This window comes from Cryptomeria japonica, chromosome 6, assembly GCF_030272615.1.
Source record: "Cryptomeria japonica chromosome 6, Sugi_1.0, whole genome shotgun sequence".
Classification (NCBI taxonomy): domain Eukaryota; kingdom Viridiplantae; phylum Streptophyta; class Pinopsida; order Cupressales; family Cupressaceae; genus Cryptomeria; species Cryptomeria japonica.
In genome coordinates, this window is record NC_081410.1 from 232,762,018 (window position 1) to 232,784,920 (window position 22,903).

The 22,903-nt window shown below is 42.6% G+C and overlaps 1 protein-coding gene across 2 annotated transcripts in view; it reads right to left on the reverse strand.

Annotated features, from left to right (window-relative positions):
• LOC131071469 (probable thimet oligopeptidase) overlaps window positions 1–22,903 on the reverse strand; it is a 296,968-nt gene that overhangs the window by 182,529 nt on the left and 91,536 nt on the right. For both annotated transcript variants that reach the window (XM_058007329.2, XM_058007328.2), the window contains exon 5: window positions 21,940–22,119. In XM_058007329.2, coding sequence (XP_057863312.2) covers window positions 21,940–22,119 — 180 coding nt within the window. The remainder of the gene's footprint in view (window positions 1–21,939; window positions 22,120–22,903) is intronic.

The window sequence follows — 22,903 nt, forward strand, 5'->3', positions numbered from 1 at the left end:
GTTGTGATACAACATTTGCACAAATGTTATTGCATTATCACAACTTGGATATGATGAGAACTTAAGCGCTTCTCATATGGTTATCCTTGTATTGCGTGTTAGGCAATACTGATATCACGTGTAGGTGATATCTCAACCATTGATCATGTTGGATCTCTGGTAAGTCATGGATGTGCCATGACTATGTTGTGATAAACATTTATAAATGTTATTGCACTTATCAGAACTTGGATATGATGAGAAACTAACTTTTCTCATAGACTTATCCTTAAGTATTGCGTGTTAGGCAATACTGATATCACGTGTTAGGTGATATCTTGATGAATCTTACAAATCACATGTTTTGGTGATTTCTCACATGATCAGGTGATGATTCTCTTACTTTTATCACATGTTAAAATAATACTTTATGTCACATGCTCAAGTGATGTTCTTCTATTTTGTATCATATGTCTTGATGGTACTTCTCATGTATAAATGATTTTTGCTGACTGACATTATCTTAGTTATGAAAAGGAAATGTGATGCAAGTTGCCTTATCTATCTTCCAAAGCTAAGAGGGAGTGTTAATGCATGGTAGCTTATGCAAGATAAGATCTTCCTAACCTTCCTTGTTCTGTTATTTATCTACATGCTTCATGTCTGATTTATATTGCATATGATTATCGGATTGTACAAACATTGCTTATCATTATGCTATCGAGCTAACAACCCGATAGCATATTAATGTCAATTGTTAATTGGCATTAATATGCTATCGAGGTATTAACCCGATAGCATATTAAATGCTATAAGTTATCGAGTTAAATTCGCCGATACATACTTGCTATCAGGTGCATAAACATTGGCACCGATTCACATCTGTTATCGGGCTTAATTATATCGGTTATATTTGTTATCGGGTTTAATGAATACACCGTTTCATTTGGCATTAACATTGGTTAACAAATGCACCGGTTGGATTATATACATCGTGCACTTTGAATCATCGGTGTTTATATGAACCGATTCATTATATTGATCAGTCATTATATTATGATATTACAATATGCTATCGGGGGGTTTTGAACCGATAATCAGCATTGTGTTAATGGTATAATTGTAAAGGCACCGATCAATGGGTGCATTGATCGGTCATGCCTAAAAGGCATGACTGGTCAATACACCAATTGACCGGTTGCCTAAATGATATATATGCCAATTGAATTCATTTGGAGAAGACATAGAAAATATTAAATGATCTCTCTCCTTCAGACCTGCAGATAAAAATCAGAATTATTAGACATTGACATAATTCCTCATATCCATATATAGCATTCATAGTTCATAACTTGTTCTTTAATTGAAATTGAAATAACTTTACAACAAGACTATTCAGAGGAACATTAATATACCCAACCAATCACGTAGATGCATGTGGGAATCCTTACACTAGATATGATCAACAAGTGTATATATACACACAAATAGATGAAATTATCATTTAAGAGGTATCCACATATGACAAGTGTATATGTTTGGTTGCATATAACCCTTGCAAACCTAGTTAGTGTGTAATAATGATTTTCTGCACTTTCTTCTTTATGCTACTCGTCTTATATTCCTTGCACTACTAAGTATGAGACGCTACTACTTTGATTACTTGCTTATTGTAATGCTATCTTAGACACTAACACCATTTTCCTTTTCTATATCTAACTCTTCTTTTGTCTCACTGAGCATAATTTTGCATTTCATGTCTCACATAGCCCGCCCTTCACTTTATGTATCTCATCTTGCCCTTTAAGCATGCAAGCTTCCGGTGGCTTTCATGTCCTCTAAATCTCTGCAAAGTCCTTATTTCTCTATTCACCCCCTCCCCAAACACTTCCTCACCCTTTCTCCTTTCCCATCTCTCATTCCCAATTAGCCCAACCATTTACCTTTCCTTTGTTTTCATTGTCCACCCTATTCCTTGTTAGACCTTGAAATGGCAAAGAGTGCCTCTTTGTTTTCTATAGTCAGCCATTTTCTTGCAATCCCAAGATCGTATCTCTTCCTTAAGTTTTCCATCCACATTTCCCATAGTCTCTTGACAAAATATCAAGCTTGTACTTCATTATGTTGTTTTCCTCTCAACAACAAGTCTCCAATCTCTATCACAGCTGTTCACCACTCTCCTTACTTATGGGCTCACCAAAGTCGGATCACGCTCTTTGATAAATACAAGTTTGGTAGTTATCTAAATATCTAGGTTTAGGTTCTCCTCCCAGCAAGGTCTAACAGTCTCTTTGTCTTCATTTTACACACCCATTGTCGGCCTTCGAAATTTGTATGGAACAACAAAAGCAAAATCAAAATTTTCAAAGGTTAAAATCAAATAAAAGTGCTAGATCACATTGAAAACGTGTAATTGCACCGATGGGCATGCCTCCTCTTCTAGTCAAAAGCTCAAACTACATAGTTGACCTCCCACCTTGGACCTTCCCACTTTCCCTAATTAGGGCATTGGCATGAAAGCATTATAAGAAGGCACTTGAGAGCTCATCTGACATATACTTGTATTATTTATTTTCTCTTTGAGAAGCTTGAGAGCTTTGGCTTTCATTTACAAGAAATCTAATAAATCCCAGCTCCACAGTAAGAGGTGAATCGACCTGAGGTTCATATCATTGAGCATATCTGGAGGTTTTACAGCATTTTGGAGCTTCGCCAGCTAGGGTTTGAAAGAAGAAAAATTATATCAACCAGGGTTTGAAGTTTATTTGTAGGTGGAAGACATTGCTTCAAATTTGGAAGTTTAATTGCCATATTTTCATAATACCTTGGATGGCTAGGGTTTGGACATTAAACGAAGGAGATTTGTATCCAAATTTCATTTAATTTCGAGACGATTTCAGAATACATCATTATAGGTTAACTAGGGTTTGTTCACCATCATTTTGCAATCATTTTATGAAGAAAAAGAAAGATTAAGGTGGCTGATAAGATATATGACTTGCTGGGTTTGTGTCAAAAGTCTATACTTAATTCCATTGGAGGCATTTTGATCTTTATTTACATTAGGCATTGCCCTAATTAGAGCCCACTTGAGAGGAGCAATTTGGCATTTAGAAGGTGATTTCTTGATTGTCAAGGGTTTTCTTTAACCCTAATTCGTAATAGCCCTTGAAGCAGATCTGAGCACCATATTTGGAGCAGCATTCTTGGTGGTTTCTGTTCACTCTGCATTAGGCTTCATGACCTTGTTGATTGAAAAATTTGTACACCTAGGAAGGCGTGCAAAATTATGGTTTCAAGTACAGCGTGTGAGTTAAAAACTCTCCTGATTCTAAGGGAAGGCTCCCCCTTTCCTACTTTTTCTAACTATTACAAATTAACTATAATCTATAAACACTAATTTAACTTCGGTGAGACAACATCCTTTTCTCCTTTTCAAAAAGATGACATTCTTTTCTCTTTTTTCAGAAAAGAAACTATAGTAACAAAAACATAAACTTTTAAGAAATTTCAACAATTACAAAGATGCTTATACAAAGGAAGTGAAGTTTCCATGAAAGCGCATAGTCTTCCATCACTTCCTCGGGACGGGAATGTAGAAACGAAAGCTCAAAATTTTCACTTTTCTTCTGTCCTATCAACCTTCCAAAATGACTAGTATAATAACAATATACAACATACAACAGCTCAAGGTCTATCAATATGATGCACCTCTAGACTGCTATTGAATAAGAATAATTACAAGCAGAAAGTCTTGTAATCTCTTCCTATCTTGACACTTAACTGTGCTAATTTAACCCTCAATATTTGCAGCACAAAGTCTACAAGAAATCAGATTAAAGCTCTTTCCAACAACCTTACTAGAATCTCAAGTATACGCAGAAAAATATATCACTGTAACATTAGAATACAATAAATATATGAACAAAGCATCAACACAAAGTCTGAAACTCAAATGTCCTCTTTGTATTGCTTGAGAGTCCAAGTATAAAACAACAAAGTTTCTATCACTGTAAATTTCTGCAAAGTTTTCTAACTCGCCAAAAAGATGAAAAATACATAGAGCACCCTCCAATATATATAGGAGACGGGCTAAAAGCAAAAAGTGGGAGAAGTCCAACTAACTAAGACTTATTCCACAACTAACTATGACTTATTCCAAATTATAGTCCTATTGTCTTTCAACTTGTAATTTGTTTACATGTAATTACAAGTTACAAGAATGCAAGCAATGTAACTACTTGCAATACAATTTTTAGCATTACATGTAATTTGTCCAAGGGAAATTACAAATGCGTAATTGAAACTAATCTAAGTGTCTGAGACGTGACTCTATGTATATCATCCTCTGTCTAAGAGGTCTTCATGCTGCTACAAGATGCTAGCACTTGAAGTATCCAACATCGGTGAAGGTATTTGTTCACGAACATCCATTTGCATAATTGATAGTTCTTATGTCATTTGCTAATGAGCTCCAACCTCATCTTCTTGCTTGGGGTAATACCGATTCTTCAAGAGACGTTCTCTCTGTGCATATGACATTGTACTCTTAGTACTCTTATCAATTTAATCTCATTAACATATGACAACATTGCTTTGCTCACTATCTTTACATGCATTAAAACCCCTTGCAATCGGGTTTTGGAAGGTAATTCGCAACTGCAAGTAGGTCATAACGAACTTGGAAGGTGGAATTTGTGGAACACAAGTTGGGAAGAACGAAGATACTTATAATTGCAATCGAGCATTGAAGACACGAATGCAAGTGAGCATGTTTGCAAGGTAAGTATTAACTTGCAATCGAGGTTTCAAGAACCGATTGCAAGTGCAAGCACATAAAACATTCATGCAATATTGGCTTGCAATCAAGTTTTGGAACCCCGATTGCAAGTGGAAGGGAATCGCGAATGAAGCGATAGGAAAACATGCTTGCAATCAGGTCCTGAAACCCCGATTGCAAGTATAATGCAATGGTGAAACATCAAGAACTTGCAATCGGGTTCTAGAGACCCGATTGCAAGTAATTTAACTTGCAAGAGAAGGGTAATACCTACACACTTGCAATGTTGGACTTAAAACCCGACTTAACTTTGACAAAAACGCACAACCAAAGGAACTTTAGTTGCAGTTGGGTCGGGTCCTAAACACCTGATTGCAAGTAATAAAGGTTTGAACTTGCAATTCGGGTCTTAGGACCCGATTTGCAAGTAATAGTGCAAGTAATATAGGAATGTGCTAGGGGTGCTAGCAACTCTCTATATTTGCTCAACTTTAAACTCTATTTATCCAGGAATCAGAATGCTATGAGAATCTTATATATTATTCAAAGGTTTATCTCTAACTTATAAGATTACAGATTGCTATTTTAATGAGGCAGATTAGAAATTTAGGATTTAGTAGTAAATGTCGTATGTTGCCAGAAAATGCACTTCCATTAATATTAATAAGAATTTGCAAGACTTTCAAGGCATTTGCAGCAAACCCCATTTAATAAGATTGTGAGTATGGATAATAATTTGCATTTCCAGCAATATTATTGGAAGATTAATGTTCAACTTAGAATTGTTTATAAGTAGTGGGTACTTGCAATTCCTTGCTTTACAGACTAAAATGTTAAGTTATGCTCAGCTACCTTATCAACATATCAAATGGAAAACACACCTAACAGCATATCATTCTCATATATTTGACATGATGTTTTTGCAGCAAATCTCATTTAATGAAGTTGAGAATCTAGAAAATTTACATGTAAATAAAATTCATTCTGTAAGCAAGAGCTTTGGTAATCTTCACTTATTGCCCTTCTCTACATGTGGGATCTTAAAACCGGTGGAAATCGCTGCCCATGTACTAAACATTCAATAATTGATATCAGCTACATTTGTATAGCAATGGGAGCCTACATTCCCTGGTATGAATACATTTTCTCTACAAGAATAAATCTACTATCACATAACAGCACAACCATATTAAGACTTGTGAAATACATGCCCTTACCCTTTCCTCCCCCACTCTTAACATGTAAAAGAAGTATAAATCTGCCTGTTACTTGCAGCCCTTTTTGACAAGCTTACTTAGAAATCATTAGAGCCAAAGAAGATAAGCTAAATGATATAAAACAATTAGAGCAGCAATATAAATATTCTGAAAAAAAAAAGAATTAACTTCTCTATCCCCATGATAAGACCCAGTCCATACATTCTAATTGAAAGGATTTGTAATGTCCCTGATTTTAGCCTAGAATTGTTTGAGGAGAAATAAGGGGGAAAATTATTTAATTTAATATTATATAAGTTGTCTCATTATATTTATTTTAAATCACACGTGAGATGACTTTATATTTTATTAAATTAATAAAGTGACTAAAGAATAAAATAAAAATAATTAAAAAGTCACTTAATAAATAATAAAGTGTACCTACCCTCTTCTAGAAGGAATATTATGACGGGTTATGAAAAGGATAAATAGACGAGGGTGAATCATGATCAGGCATCAGTTGTTTGGTTATCTCTTGTTTGAGTTGTGGAGACGAAGGTTGTCCGCAGAATAGATCCTAGGGAACGATACCTCCCTTTGATCAGCATAACTGAGGAGGTGAAAGACCCTCTGAAGGGTTGCTTGGAGAGTGAAGAGCATTCAGCTTTTCATATTGGGCCTAAGGAGAATTCATCACAGTTTGGGAGATTGCTTCAGACCTACACTAGCCACGGTTTTCTCTTGGAGGCATGTTTGTTGCAAATCTTAATAATTGTGATCAGTAATTTATCTAGAGAGAAGGGCGATGTTATATTGATGATTTTGAAGGCGAGATCCATCAATTTGCTGGCTTACATCAGATGGGCGCAGACCTCATGTCACCCACGATTTTGTTCATAGAACATTGTTGATGCATCGATTTTCACCTTGGTGACCAGCGACTTCATCTAGGGAGCAAGGCGATTCATTTTGGAGGTGATTGAAAGTGTATTGACCAAGATTTGGCATCCAACTCAAGTCTGAAACAATTCGTATCAGACTGATAAGAACCCACGTTTTTGCATGTAACTCATTGTTGGGGCTTCGAACTTCCTCTTGGTGAATGGCGCTACACCCTAGGAGCTAAGTCGATCAGTGTGGAGTGGCATTCGAACACTTCGTATGCAGATTTCATCTAGTTCTCAGACCTTCTATTGGCAGTAGCAGGGACGGCACTTGTCTTGGTTCGATCTAGCACATTTGAGGCTCATTGTTAGTGGATATTGCTTGTATCTTCATCGCTTCACTTGGGCGAATTTATATCAGGTTCCAAGGCATCTCTTTCATTGTGATTCTCAGTTGTTTGCATGAATCATATGAATGGTACATGTCCTCAGAAAATCTGAGACATAGTCCTTGGAATCAGTCCATGCATTGAACTTACGATAGCATATTGTATTGGCTTATAATAAGGTTTGAAGTAATTTTGAGGCTGCATCAGTATTCTGAGGTTGTATGACATATATTTGACAAAACGTCAGCCCATAGTTATTTATGATTGTGATGCTTAGTTGTTATTAGTTGATGTCTATATGCTATTCAGTCCTCTCACTTTACTATCAAAGCTGTTTATGAATGATCTTAGTGTCCAATGTCCCTTATAACAAACTGAAAATTAAGAACAGCAAGCTAAGCACTTTGCAAGGCAAGTGTTTGACAAAATACCAAGGCCAAGAGAATCAGAAGTTTACATCAGAATTGACTAGGGACACTACAGGATTAAAACTCTAGGATAACATCATCTCTGCAGCCAAACTCTACTTGGTAAGAAATTAGAAATGACATATAAGGTAAAGAATGGGGAATCAATGGACCAAATCATACAACACACTAATAACCCCATGCATGAACTATCACTAGGAAGAAGTATTAAAGAAACCAAATTATGGTTATATGCCTATTCTCCACTTGCTAGGGCAGCTTGAAGTAAATAACCAAATCTCTATAGTCTAAAGTGGATGGTTGACCCAACTCTCAATCAATGTAATCCAACTAGGGCATGCAATGCTTAACTACTCCCACCCTACATCTTCTACTTGGGAATGCTTGCCAAATGACTCCTTTGATAGTTAGCATGATAGAAAACCATGAGCCAGAGATGACCAACGAGTGAACCTTTGAGATTGTTGGAGTAGAGTCAAGCAATCATTCGACCGTGCCAATGATCAATGCTTGGACTACTGTTAGGGATTAGCCAGCCTTCACCTGGTTCATGGAGATGAAGATTTGTTGAGAGCTAACCAGGATATGATATGAGAATGGTTACACAGGTAGTTACCTTACCATGCGGGTAGCGGTAACCGGCATTGACCGTTGCATCCAATACACTGGTAGTCACCTATAGCACAAGGAGTGATCAATGCCATGTGCTACCCGAGTTGAGGAAGAAGATGTTTACCTCACTGGGTAAACAGGAAGAATACAGAAACTGAACAGTAATGCACAATGCAATTACAAAGGAAGTACCAAAATAAGCTTTCCATTAATGTCAAAAGATGTTCATATTATATTCTGTCGTCCCCATTACATGTCCTCCAACACCCGGAGGTGGTACAATATATAACAGCCGAAGGGGTGCGACACAACCGTCGCGACTCCAACTACCTACCCGTCGGCTAACTAACTATCAATGATTAACATTACTAAACTATACATATTTTCCGATAACATCATCCCCCCCCAAAAAAAGAAGTCGTCTCCGACGACTAACAACAAAATGGAGACAATGCATATATACACCCAAACAAAGTCAAGGAGGGGGCTGAGGAAGCGTCCCTGAAGTCGAAGGCTGGGATGCCGGTGTCTGGGCCGCCAGGCGGGCGCGGAGGTCATAAACCTGCTGAGTGCGTGCTGCCACATCCCGCTCCGCCACCAACACCTTCTCTAAAGCCGTCTTCACCATATGCGCAGCTTCCAGCAACTCCTTCTCCTTGGTATCCGCGGACTCTGTCATACCAACCAACTGAGTCTGCAACAAACCCCGCTCTGCAATAACAGCATCCAACTCCTGCTGCACAAGGCTCCGCGCACTCTGCTCCTCCGACAGGCGGATGTCAACCGCAACCTTCTCTGCACGGGCTGTCTCAAGCTGTGCTAACAACTACGTCCTCTCGGCTGCCCACGAAGCCTGCTGTCTGGCGAGATCTCTCTCTATCTCTACACGAGCAGCCTCACGGACCGCGGACTCATGCTGCGTCTGCCGCAATGCGTAGTAGGCATCCCTGTAAACCTGCGCAATCTGTCGGACGAGAGTCGTCACCCTACTCTCCACAACGGGCTTAGGCACACTCCAAGCCTCGAGCATCGCATCTGTCTGAATAGCTGGCCACCCCTATGACTCAAAGCTTGTAGCAAAAGCTGTCGAACAGCCTACCCACATAAACTCGAGGACCTGTTCTAATTCCTCCGCAACCTGCTGCAAAGCTCGCGTCTGAGCCGTGGCCACCACTCGCCGACCCCTCGTCACCATGTCTGCTAAGTAAGCCTCAATGTCCTCCCCATCCTGCCCCGAAGGCTGGGACCCCGATATAGGTGCAGAAGGCTCAAGTGGGACCAAAACTGCTGCATCCTGCTGGCACAAAGGTGTCTCCTCTACCCCCGCCTGCTCCTGGATAGCAGGGACGACTTCTCCTATCTCATGCCCTACTGCCAGTACCGGTGTCTCACCCGATGAATCCTCCAAGTCTACCACCTCCTTCAGAGGCTCTCGCCGAGGTGAGAACACAACAGCTCCCACTGGTGGCATCACCATCATCTGAAATCGTCGGGTCAGCCAACTCCCCATAGCCACCACCGATGGATCCGTACTCAACACCTCCGGACCTCTCTCCACCTCTAAAGTGTGTCTATCCATGGGCTCCTCCAACAAGGAGGCAGACACAGTCACTACTGCCTCGGATCCCACAACGTCCAACCGCACCTGAGGCTCTGCATCGACCACCTCCCTGTGCTCCTCCTCTACCACTACTTGCTGCGGTGATCCGGTGATCCACACGACTCCGCCATGCCTTCTGTACGTGCCTCTATGGCCGGAGGCGGTCCCGCGGGTGGCGCACTAGCCTGCGGAGGTGGTACGATGGAAGGTGATGCCACCTGCTGCATGGGCCCAAGTGCAACGGGCGTGCGGCCCTCCCCAAATGCTGGAATCGACGTGCCTCCCACTCCCGTGGATGACCTCACAAGTGTGCCAAGTGGTAGTGAGGGTGGCGCAAACAAGACTCGCTCCCCCGCGGGCTCCATCCTCCCCTCTTCTGTCGCCCTACTGCTACTATCCTCCGCCGAATCCTCCTCCCCCGAAACCTCTTCGCTGCTGGAAGTCTCTCTTCCACTATTAGGTTCTGCCGAGGGGGTCTCTACTATCCTTTTTTCGTTTCGCGGAAGAATGGCCAATGTCAAGGTGTCTCCAATGCATGATAGGAGGCTCACCTACAGCCAATGGTCTCTGCGGCTGTATCTCCAATTCTGCCTCCGGTACCACTTCTCACGTGGCCTCTAGAAACAATCCGATGGCATAGTGGGGCATGTAAAACGTGCGCTGCTCCATCATCAAGAACTCACACATCCGTGCTGATAACAGTGTAGCCCAATCATACCTAACGCCATTCAGAAGTCCATTCATCAATATGATCTGCGGGAGAGCGATGTCGGATGCCCTACCAGACCCCGTCAACCTACTCTTGATGACATCCATTATACACCGCTAGTGACCCTCTGCAACAAACGTCCTACGTATCCCACGGTTTTTCGTGGCATCCACAATGCTATCCAATTCTGCCTTGGTCAGGTCGCGGGACACTAGTTTAATCCAATATTCTTTTTCGTCCCGCATCATCTTCTTAGCTTTCAATACAACTTTCTTGCCATGTATGCCTGGGATGCCAAACACTCTAGTGAAATCTGCAGGTTTGAAGGATATTGTGATATCCTTCCCAAGGTACTCAAAAGTACTCGTCCGTGAATGGCTATCAAAGGTATCAACCATGAACCGTAATGCTCCCTCGTACTCACGGATAGCAAACACAGGCATTCGGATGGCCCACTCCACTCCTGCTTTCCGTAGGCTCTTCTTCACCAAATCATCATCTGGTGTATCCTGCCACCACTTCCTGCATTCGGACCCATTCAGTCTCTCAAAGGTGATATTCTGCGGAGTCCATGTGTTCTTCCCTCTTGCGGCATGATGCTGTGGTGTCTTTCTCTTCTGCGTGGCGTCCATTGTGCTACCTGCTATGCGTACACCCGAAGGGAGAACTCGCTTATCCTTATTCATGTGGCTGCCCTCCTGCAACTGTTTTTTCCAATTCCTTTTTCCTGCAGACTCCATTAATTTCCTCCTCTAACTGATTCTTAATTTTAGCCGTGTAGTTGCAAAAGCCACTAACTACCTCCGGGCAGCTAAGACCGTGCGGAGGTGATCATAACTCCGCTTGCCAACCAACTACTGTCAACGCGGCCATATATGGCCCAGCGCCGCCAGTACCAACCAGGACGCACGTTGAAAGATCAATATAAATGGGGCCCCCAAATCGCCAATACGAGTCAGTGTGGAATGTTCTATTACGCCCAGCAATCAAACACTTCCCTTAACCGAGATGACTTTGCCACTTCCAAGCAGACTTGCTACACTTCTAGCTGTGCGATGACTACGGCCAATGACTCCCACACACAAGCGTAAGTCAGAACGGTTAAAATCCACCTCCAATTTGCATGCCCTCAAATTGCGAATACGTGTTTTGAACAATTCGGAGCACAATTGCAAATACGCGTTTTGAAAAAATGTTGGCCATGAATGAAAATGCCTACCAAGTAATTCCCCTCAGGTGATCCCACTGTTGTATGTGCCTGTGCGTTGGGCGTGCGGTAGACACCGGGAGGAGCAAACCCAAACTTGTCGCTGTTGTCCCCGTGCGTTCCCTTCTCGCATTCGTTGTTTTCCACCGCACTTGTTTTATGTCTACGGGCCCACCGCACGTTAGACTTTGTTCGTGGCTTCGCGCTGCCTGTCCGTGGGGGATTCGCACGGTGGAGTCTGGAATATACTTCACGCAGCAGCTAGAAATGTTTGGGATTTGCTTGTTTGTATACTTTATTTATATGATCACCGCACTTGTTTTCCCTTGGGCCTTGCTTACATACCCCCGCACTTGAACGTGTTTCCGTTCGGATGTGCCCACCGCAACTTGCTTTGGCGTGACCACCGCACAGTAGAGCCTTAGTTCCTTTCATGCTGTTTGGTGAGGGTTGTAGGTGGCGCGGTGGACACCGCACGGTGGTTCCACCGCGTGGTGGTCACCGTGTGGTGGTCACCGCACGGTGGTTCCACCGCGTGGTGGTCACCGTGTGGTGGTCACCGCACGGTGGTTCCACCGCGTGGTGGTCCCCGCATGGTGGTTCCACCGCGTGGTGGTCACCGCACGGTGGTTCTACCGCGTGGTGGTCCCCGCACGGTGGACCCAAAGTTTTTTTATTTTTTTATTTTTTATTTTTTATTTTTTATTTTTATTTTTATTTTTTTTATTTTTTTTTTTTTTTCAATTGTCGAGCTGCCTGCTCGCCTCCAGCCTCTGATGATATACTTTAAGTTTTGAGCCATTGACAACCTCCGGAATTTCTTGTCCGTTGAGGGTCCAGAGTTTGACGGACCCGTTTGCTACGACCTCTCGGACCCTGTACGGGCCTAACCACTTGACCTTGAACTTGCCAGGCTTAATCTGGTTTCGTCCATTATATTTCAAGACTAACTGCCCCGGGGTGAACCTCGCCCGCCGAATGTGTTGGTCGTGCCAATGTTTCCTTCGTTGCTGGGCCACGTCTGTCACCCATTGTGCCATCAGCCTTTGTTCATCGAGTTTGTTTAGGGCATACAGGCGCTCCCTCAGGCTCTCCATATCGCCAAGTTTATTCTCAATAGCAATTCGGAGACTTGGCACCATGAACTCCATCGGTACTACCGCTTCTTGTCCGTACATTAATTGGAATGGTGTCTGGCCCATCGTTACTTTGTAGGTGGTGCGGTATGCCCATAACACCAACGGTAGTCGCTCCTCCCAATCTTCCTTTTCTACCCCGCACGACTTATAGATGACCGAAACCAAAATCTTGTTGGTCGCCTCCGCTTGACCATTGGCCCTCGGGTAATACGGACTGGACAAGGAGTGAAAAATTTTGAACTCCGTCGTAAGGAGTCTCACCACATGGTTCACAAAATGGCCTCCTCTGTCACTGGTTATCTGAAGCGGAATTCCATATCTCGTGATAATTTGTTCATAAATAAATCTGGCTGTACTCATCGCGGTGTTATCGGGTAGGGCCCGTGCTTCGACCCATTTTGTCAAGTATTCCGTAGCTACCACAATGTATGTACATCGCCGCGGTCTGCTAACTTTTAAAGGCCCCACAAAATCAAGCCCCCAACGTTCGAATAACTCTTGTGCCGCTGAAGGGTTTAATGGCATGAAGTCTCGTTTTAGTGGTTTTCCGGCCCTCTGGCATGTATCACAGCTTCCGACCCATTCTCTGGTGTCGCTGTGTAGCGTCGGCCACCATAGTCCGACTAACAGTACTTTCCTGGCCGTCGTGTCCGGCCCCATATGACCTCCTGCGGGTCCTTTGTGCGCTTCCTTCAAAATCCCCGGTATCTCTTCCTCCATCATGCATCGGCGGAGTACTTGATCTGTCCCCATTTTGTAAAGGAGTCCATTGATCAATTGGAACGTTCGGCTCCTCAGAACCGGTTTGCGTCGTTCCCCTGGTGGCATGTCCCGAGGGAACTAGGACGTCGAGAGGTACTCGCTAATACGAGTGTACCATGATGGTAAAACCACAATCCGGAATAAGTGCGCATCCGGAAAATCATCATTCACCCCCTCCGCTCGTTCTCCTGACTTGATTCGTGACAGTTGGTCAGCAATCACATGGCTCTTCCCTGGCCGTACTATAATGTTGAATGTGAATTCTTGCAGTAGTAACAGCCACCAACTCACCCGTCCTTGAATAATAGGTTTATTCACCAAGTACATCAAAGCTTGGTGGTCTACATAGAAGGTGAAGGGTGTCGCCAACAAATAATGCCGGAACTTCTGTACTGCGTAAACCATGCCGAGCGCTTCCCATTCAGTTGTACTGTAATTCCTCTCAGCTTTCGAGAGTAGTCTACTGGCGAAGTAGACCGGGTGATCCAACCCATGATCCCCAACTTGTGCTAATGTTGCACCTATTGCATAGTTGGAGGCATCGACGTGCACATGAAATTCTCTGTCCCAGTTTGGGTAGGCCAATATTGGTGCCGCCAACAGTCGTGATTTCAATTCCTCAAAGGATTCCGACTGCGTTGTTCCCCATACGTACGGTTCCCCTTTTCTTGTGAGGTTATCCAGGGGGTAAGATATCTGGGAGAAATTTTTTATAAACCTTCGGTAATATCCGATGTGTCCCAAAAAAGATTTTACCCCTGAGACATCCTGTGGGGGTTCCATCTCCACAATCACCCGAACTTTATCCGGGTCTGTTTTAAGTCCCGCTTTACACACTATGTGTCCGAGTAGTCTACCCTGAGGTACCATGAATCTGCATTTCTTAGGGTTCAGTGCGAGTCGTGCCCTCCGGCACCTGTCCATACATTCTCCGAGTGCCTTCAGATACGTCTCCTCCCCGCTGTAGATGGACCAATCATCTAGGAACGCCTTGAAGTTACCCACGGACATCTTATCAAAAATGTGGAGAATTATTCGTTGGAACGTTGCCGGAGCATTGCAGAGACCAAAGGGCATCCGGTTGTAAGCATATACTCCGTCCTCCACCACAAATGTCGTCTTCAGCGTATCTTCCTCCGCTATTGATATCTGATTATAGCCAGAAAATCCATCCATAAATGAATAGATTTCATGGCCGGCCGCCTCTTCAAGAATAGAGTCCGTGAACGGTATGGGAAATGGATCTTTGATGGTAACTGTATTGAGTCGCTGGAAGTCGACACAAATCCGGATCTCGTTACCATCCTTTTTGAGAGATATTACGATGGGGGATACCCATTCGCTATTCTGCACCCTAAAGATAATCTTGGCCTCCAGCATTCGTTCAATCTCTTTTTGTACTTTTGCAGCATAGTTTTTATTCATCCTGTACGACCACTGCCGTATTGGTACTGCGCCTGGTACCAACAGAATACGGTGAACACATAACTCCGGTGGGACTCCCTTCAAATCCTTCTAAGTCCATGCGAATACATCTTTGTACTCGGTGAAAATCTTGAATGCGGCCGTTTTCAGCACTGGGTTCCAGTCATCTCCTACCAGAATGATTTTCTTATCCGTCTCCATACCTAGATTCAAAGGTTTCACCGTCGGTTCTTCATACTTCATGGCCTCCTTGTTTCTAAATTGATGTGCGGGTACGGTGTCCATTGTAGCTTCTCCTTCCTTATATTCCCCGTATTCTAGAGGATATTAATCTGGCTCCTCTCCTTCGACGCTTAATACGTTACAGGAGGGTGAGAACATCTCATAGTCCTCCTGCTGCCAATGGAACAATCCATTTAGTGAATCTGTGTCATCCTCCGAACAGCAACCTCCGATTTTTAATATGCCTTCGGCATCTCGGTCCATCCCCTCTCCCTTCGTCTCGTGGGTCATTTTCCCTCTCGGATTCAGATCTCGAGGAAGAGGCAAGTTCCTCGATCACCAACTGCGTCCGGAGATCAATAGTGAATTTCTTGCCTCCGCTCTCCATCGAGAGTGTATTTCGTTTCCAGTTGTGGTTTGCTTTCGCTGCCACCAACCATCCTCTTCCAAGTATGGCGTCATACCCTTTCTGTTTCAATGGAATGACCACGAAGTCGAGTACAAAAGGTTGTGCACCCACGGTGACTTGTTGTGCCATCAACATGCCGAGGGGCTTAATCCCATGCTGGTCTGCACCTAGCAGATTAAACGTAGGTGGCCACAGAGTGGGCTTTCCTAGCTTTTTCCATGTGTCCTCCGGAAGGACATTTACTCCGGAACCGCCGTCTACTATAGTATCCGTCAGGATGGTGCCCAGGATGCCCATCTCCACCATGGCTGGGTGTCGGTCATTGTTGACGGTAAGTACAACTGGATTTGTTGCCGAGCTTCCTAGTATGGGAGCGTCCATGTCTCTCGGTTTGGGTTTATCAACCTTTGTGCCCAACAGCACTGTCCCCAATTGCGGTATGGTGTGTAGGAGGTCTTCCAGTTTCACAGGTGCCTCCATTTGGAGCATCTGTCGTACAATGTTCCTCTCCGCGTCTGTGCAGTAGGGTCCAGATGAGTTGTGTGTCTCTCCCTGTTGGGCTTTCATGGCCCTTTCTATTTCCTCCCTTGCCTCCGTCATTCTCTGCTTCTCCGTGCGGGGATGGGGGTATCGGGCTTCCTTTGCCTGCCCTCAGGTAAGAGCAAGGATGGCTTCTTTACCCCGTGTGTTGCCTTCGATATCAATCAGATTGGCCCCTACGCCAAACTTCAAACAATCGGCATCTTCATGGTCACCGGGGCCACACCACCGACATAGCTTTTGAGCGGTGTCATTGTTATTACACTCTCGTGCGTAATGACCCCATTGATTGCAAGCCCTACATTGAATCATCGGGCGTCCCTTCGCATCGTATTGGACCCTGTTTCTAGTGGAATTATTATTATTCCCCTGTCCGCCTCGTCGGTTTCCTCGGTAGCCTCCGGAAGATGAATTATTGTTTGAATCCGATGTGGAGGGCTGCTCCTGGGCAAAGAGCACTTGCTGGTTACGTGCCTTCAAATTGTATGGGCATTCCTTCGTAGAATGTCCCATGATCTGGCAGATGTCACAGAATGCCTTCTTGGGACAGGCACCCTTTGTGTGGCCGCTCTCCTTACAATCCGTGCACCACAGTTCGTCATCCTTGCTTGTGGTCCCCTTCATTGTCTTAAACTCTTTTAACATCCGTTCCATATCCTTCTGAAGGGCCGTGACTTTTTCTTCGGCTTCTCATCACTGCTACTCTCTTCTTCCGACGTATCATCTTCAGAGGATGACGAAGATCTATTCTTCTTCTTTTTGGCCGTCTTATTTTCACTTTCCAAGTCCATGGCCCGGTTGTATGCATTTTCATCTTTCGTCATAGCTTAGGGTTCAAACCCTCGACAAACCACCGCTTCTTTAAGCCATCAGCCGGTTGGCTTTCCATCTTTCCGACTAATTCCTTCAGCCGACGGCCATACGCCCGTACGGTCTCCTTCTTTCCTTGCTTTGTTCCATAGATTTGGGAGACTACCTCATTATCATCTCGGAGAAGCCGAAATTCCTTCTCGAATGCTTTCTTCAGTTCATCCCACGTAGTTACCCCGGTTTTATCCAAGTCTGAATACCAGTCAATAGCCACTCCTCTCAGTGTGGCGGGGAACTGCTTCATCCATTCATCCTGGTCAGTCACCCCGTTGACTGTCCAGATGGTTTCGCATGTACGGCAATGCCGTGCGGGATCATCTTTGCTATCCCCGTTGAATTTGGGCAACTTCTGTTTGCTCGCCATTGATGGAAGTCGTCCACTTGGAGGTGGTTGTGGCTGTGTCTGCCCTCCGGCGCTGCTCCCTCCGATGCCGCTGATGTCTCCTGTGGTGGTGACCGAAGGTACAGTGTTCTGCCTTGTACCTACCGTGCGGTTAGCTTCCCCTTCGTCGTTACCCGTGCCCGGCTCCCTTCGGTGATCCTCCATTTGTGGCGTGAGAGATAAGTCTATGAACTGATTTCGAGTCTCTTCAACTAGTTCTCTCCGTAACCTTGTTTCCTCCAGAAACTCTTCGAGGCTTCTCGCTCTACAGCAGTCTGGCGACGCGTAGAAATTCCCCTCGGCTTCTGCACCTTCCGTGACACCTCCTTGGTTCCCTTCGGGCAACCCTTCGGCAGGTCGTCCTTTGGCAAGTTGCCTCAGCCTCCGTCTACGTTCTACACGTTGTTCCAGAATCAAAGCCTTCTGTGCAGCCTCCCACTCGTCGGTTTCTAATTTCTTATTTTTGTCTTTATTCAATAAATTGGGCATTAATTGTGGTACAATTTCATGTTTCACAACACATAAACCAAAACACAACACGTCTTTATTAATTCATTCTTTTGTATACAATCAACATAATTCTTCTGCTTCTAACAGTGTTCTTTATTTCTCTCCCTTCACAATTTAAGGATTATTTGTCCTTCGTCGGTCTTCCCTACGTCCGTCATCCTGGCGCTCATGAAATTCTCGTAAGATTTGTTGTCGTCGGTTCTCACGGTAGGTGTCTTCTCTGCGGTTTTGAAGAGCCAAAAATGCTTGAGCCAGAAGGTTAAGCAAATTGCTCATTAACCGATTCACCGCCGGGCTTACACCAAGCGCGCTCCACACAGCATCCTCTAGAACAGCCTCAATGGTGGCTTCCCTCCGTACGTGTGTTTCGATGGCCGCTTGAAGGATGCAAGAGAAATCTTTTGTGAGTGCTCGTTCTCCTTCGAACAGTTCTTGGTGATCCTCGTCAGGGTTACTGCTCGTCCCCTCGGGCAATGGTTGTCCCATTATCCCTGTGCCATGTAGTATATTCCCGTCCCTCTCGAAATAATTTCGGCAACGGCGCCAAATGTTTACCTCACTGGGTAAACAGGAAGAATACAGAAACTGAACAGCAATGCACAATGCAATTACAAAGGAAGTACCAGAATAAGCTTTCCATTAATGTCAAAAGATGTTCATATTATATTCTGTCGTCCCCATTACATGTCCTCCAACACCCGGAGGTGGTACAATATATAACAGCCGAAGGGGTGCGACACAACCGTCGCGATTCCAACTACCTACCCGTCAGCTAACTAACTATCAATGATTAACATTAGCTAACTATATCACTAAGGTCAAATGGTGATATATATTAGAAGCTAACTCTTCTCAAGTGGACAAACTCATCGTTGATGGCCTATAGGTGATGGCAGATGGAATTCAACAGGTTGGTAGATTCACTAGTTGGAGATTATCTCCTAAGCCCATACGACCCTCAAGTTGGAGGACGGACCCCCAATGCAGTATGGGGATACACCACAACCTCGACATAGTTGAACAATGCCTAATAACCTCTACTTGCCACCATCTCTACTAGTGCAGAAGACCGAGAAATGGATGGGACCCATGGTGTAGTGTGCAATACACCAACAATCCTTCTCTGATGGGATGCGCTAGACTAGATGTGAGTAGGTCATAGGTTACCTACCTACATACCATACTCTTAAACTTATACCAGCCTTACTGTGAAGAGGATAGATCCACGGTGTAGGTTGAGATGCATTGAAGCCCTTGTAGTTGAACTCTGACCAAGCCAGCCACCTTTCATTCCTATACCAAAGCCCTTTATAGGTTGTTCCCAAGGTAGTTTGCTGGGTCCACTTGGATGGGGTGGACAGGGCAGCAGTTCACATGGTTGGGATTGTTGCGCCCCATGAAGATGCATAAGAGAACCAAAACAATCAGGATGATCAACATAACTTTCACAATCTTCTTGGCCAGGTATCTGAAGTAATAATCTTGTATTTCATTATTTCCTTAAATGGTTATATGATAGTATGAGTTCTATATTCAATGGCTATTCGAATTGGATTGATACTCTTATACTTGCTAATATTATGTATTTTAAAAAAAGGAGAAAAAAATTACTCTCGTGGCTGAGGATTTTACAAGTTTGTGGTAAACATCCTTGAATGGTCACTCTTTGAACTTAGTTAACAGCTGTGACTATCTGAAAATATTTATATAAGGAAAGAAAACTTATGACTTTCCAATTAAAAAGTAGTAGTAAATGATTATGCAAAATAAATTTCAGTGACATCTAATTATAAAATTTCGTACCCATCGATGATATTGTAAACACAATAAGCTATTGTAACTTGAGCACCTAAAATACTGTGTTTAGATTCATGATGCATATGAATAGCACTACCTTGTAGGATGGACTTAAACACAAACTATTGTCAATCTGTTATTATATTGAGGTAAGAAAGAGGTGATATGGACACCACAAGGCCCTAATTATATTGGCATGAGAAAGAGAATCCATTGAGCAGAGATCATATGGAAGAAAAAGCTATGAAAATGTCAAAAGCATGTGAGGAAGGAGGATGTCACAGAAGACAAAGCTAACTGGCCTCCAGAAAAACAACTTCAAAATTTATGTTAAAGCCTACATGCCCAGAAGACTCAACTCTTCCGTCTTCCTCAAGTCACGACTCTGCATGGCAGCAAGACTTCTTCCTCACATCCTTGCCAGTAGCAACTCCCTCCTCACGTCTGGGTGGTTTGCTGTTTAAACGGGGTGGTCCATGCCAGTTTTATAGTTTTTTCGCCTATTTCATGAGTCTTTTTTACGGTTTTAAATTTATTTTCATTTTTTTCCGGGCAATTTTTCACGATTTCCAGCCGTGATTAAGCTCCAACAAGTTGTTGACAATCAGTCAACAAATTTTTGGCGTGACTCACGATTCTTTCAGTGGTCTGCAATTAGTTGCGACTCAATGCAGATTTCTGCTTCTTTGGTGTGGATATTCTGACCATTAACAGGTGGCACTATAGCTGATGAGAATCTCTGCATGTTTCATGACAGTGCTTGGTAAATTTTGACATTGACAATAAGAAATGCTTGCTCCAACTGTTTTTTCACTAGATATTTCCTTTTGGAGTTCTATTTTGCACAATTTATGATGTAGAGACATTAGAACACTGATTGTGCTAAAAATTTTGTTTCTTCCTCAACCTTACTGAATAAAAAATGTATCTAAAAGGAAAAAATATGGAGGTAGAACTAGCACCTGGAGATTATACAAGACTGAGCAAAGTATGTTTATTGCAGAGTAATTGTGATGGTTGCTTAAGAGAGCATAAGTGGCAGGCTTGACCAATGAAGAGAACAACTTTCCCAAACGAACTCAGAATAGAAAGCTTGAGCAAGCTGGAAAAACAAAGCGTAAATGCTTTCAGCAGTTCAAAAGAGGGATGGAAGTATGCAATGATAGCATGATCATGAGGTAAAAAAGGAAAATTTCCCTCCTTGCTACAAACATAGCTCTGGTTGAAGAAAATGGCAACCTGGAACTTGATAGAAAATTTTGGAAGTTCACCAAGAAATGATTTAAATGTTTTAATATATTTTAACTCCTCTGTCTGAAAAAGGAAGAACTTGTACACAACCAAATGTTTCTGCTTAAGCCCTATTGCAATGCAAAGAGAGGAAACTCTAGATGTGGTGTCAATCTTGGCACTTTACAGCAATGAGGCATGCAAATTCACATAAGTTCAACAGCAAACCACCAACCAGCCACAAAAGAATGTTTGAATGATTTCCTGGACTACTACGGATCTGTTAATTCCTTTGTTGTAATTTCGCAACTTTGTCATTTTGGTATACATAGGCACCAGTTCTCTATTATTTGATAGTACTAACAGTTTTAATTGGCCACTCGAGCTTGTAAATTAGAAGGCCATTTTACTTCTGAGTGGAGGGGTGATGGTTTCATTTAATTCCTTTTGGCATGGGCAAGTAAAAGTCCTAAGCATATTTCTATTGCCAGAAGTGAATGTACAACTGTATCCTTGAACTAGAAGTCTCAGGATGCATGGCATATATCGCTGTAAAATCTATGCTTCTTACGCCTCTTTTGATGGCATGAAATGCTTTTCCAAAACAAGAAAATGTTAAAAAACTACAGCTAGGTATATAGAACCTTCTGTATTCCCAGAATAAGTATTTTAAATTTAAAATTAATTTGAAAAGAGAACCCTTCAGAAAGCATTATTCAGAAACTACATTTTAAAATGCAACTTTCATAATTTAGCATTCACTCTATAAAAATGTATAGAACTCATCTATGCTCTCTAAATTGGATGTAATTAACCACGTCAATAACTATAAAATGTCAGAGCTCATGAAAAGTTTTATTGCTACTGACCTCGAGAAAATCAGAAGGCATCCCAACCAGATCTGAATCCTTGAATAAAAGATAACAATTCTCCTCACTCAAATTGCAGACAAATGTGTTACACAGCTCCTTTATTCTTGCTTTTAACCACTCAATTTCTGTTCTTCTGCTAGAAGTGGCATTAAGACCTCGCCTCTCAAAGTCTTTTACCTGTAATTAAAAATGCTACAGTTATAAGTTTATTTATAGATTTATAAGAAACTCTCGTAGACAAAAAGAAAAAAGTAAGCCTCAAACCTTTGTAAATATATTAAGGCAATGGTTTATTAACCATAGAAATCTAGCCTAAGAAATCTTAGAAACACATGTAAACTACCTAACCATTGATCTAAAACAGTAATTTAATTGTGGGACACAACAAGAACACTAGTAAACTAGATCAAGGTACACATATAGCCCGTTTCAGATAGCTGTCTAGTTTTTCTTATATTTTAACAGCATACTACTTTAAACGAATTTTTACCTTGATATCCATGACAGATGGAACAAAAATGTAAAATTCATGAATGAATGTGTGAAATTAAAATGCCAATTATTATTAATGTAAAACTAAATTGGCATCAGATTGAAGTAAAAATAATTCAAGGGGAACACCCAACACTATTATAACACTAACAAATGCTATGCACATTACGTATAAGAATATAGAAGCAGAGGGTAAGAGTAAGACTATCTAACACACCAGAAAGCAATAAAAACTAACTTTCCTTAACAATGCAAAACTTTATGATTAATGCCCAAAAAAGGAGAACAGGCATCATATTGCTGCCATAGTCTGGATGTCAGTAATATTCTATCATACTATTTAAGACTGGGAAAGAGCTAGTAGTGAGAGTAAGAGCTAAAATCTCAATTTGCTCCACAGTCTTTATTGTTTGATTGTTCTAATATCAATTGTATGTCATGTATATCGAATTCAGTTGTTGAATTCACC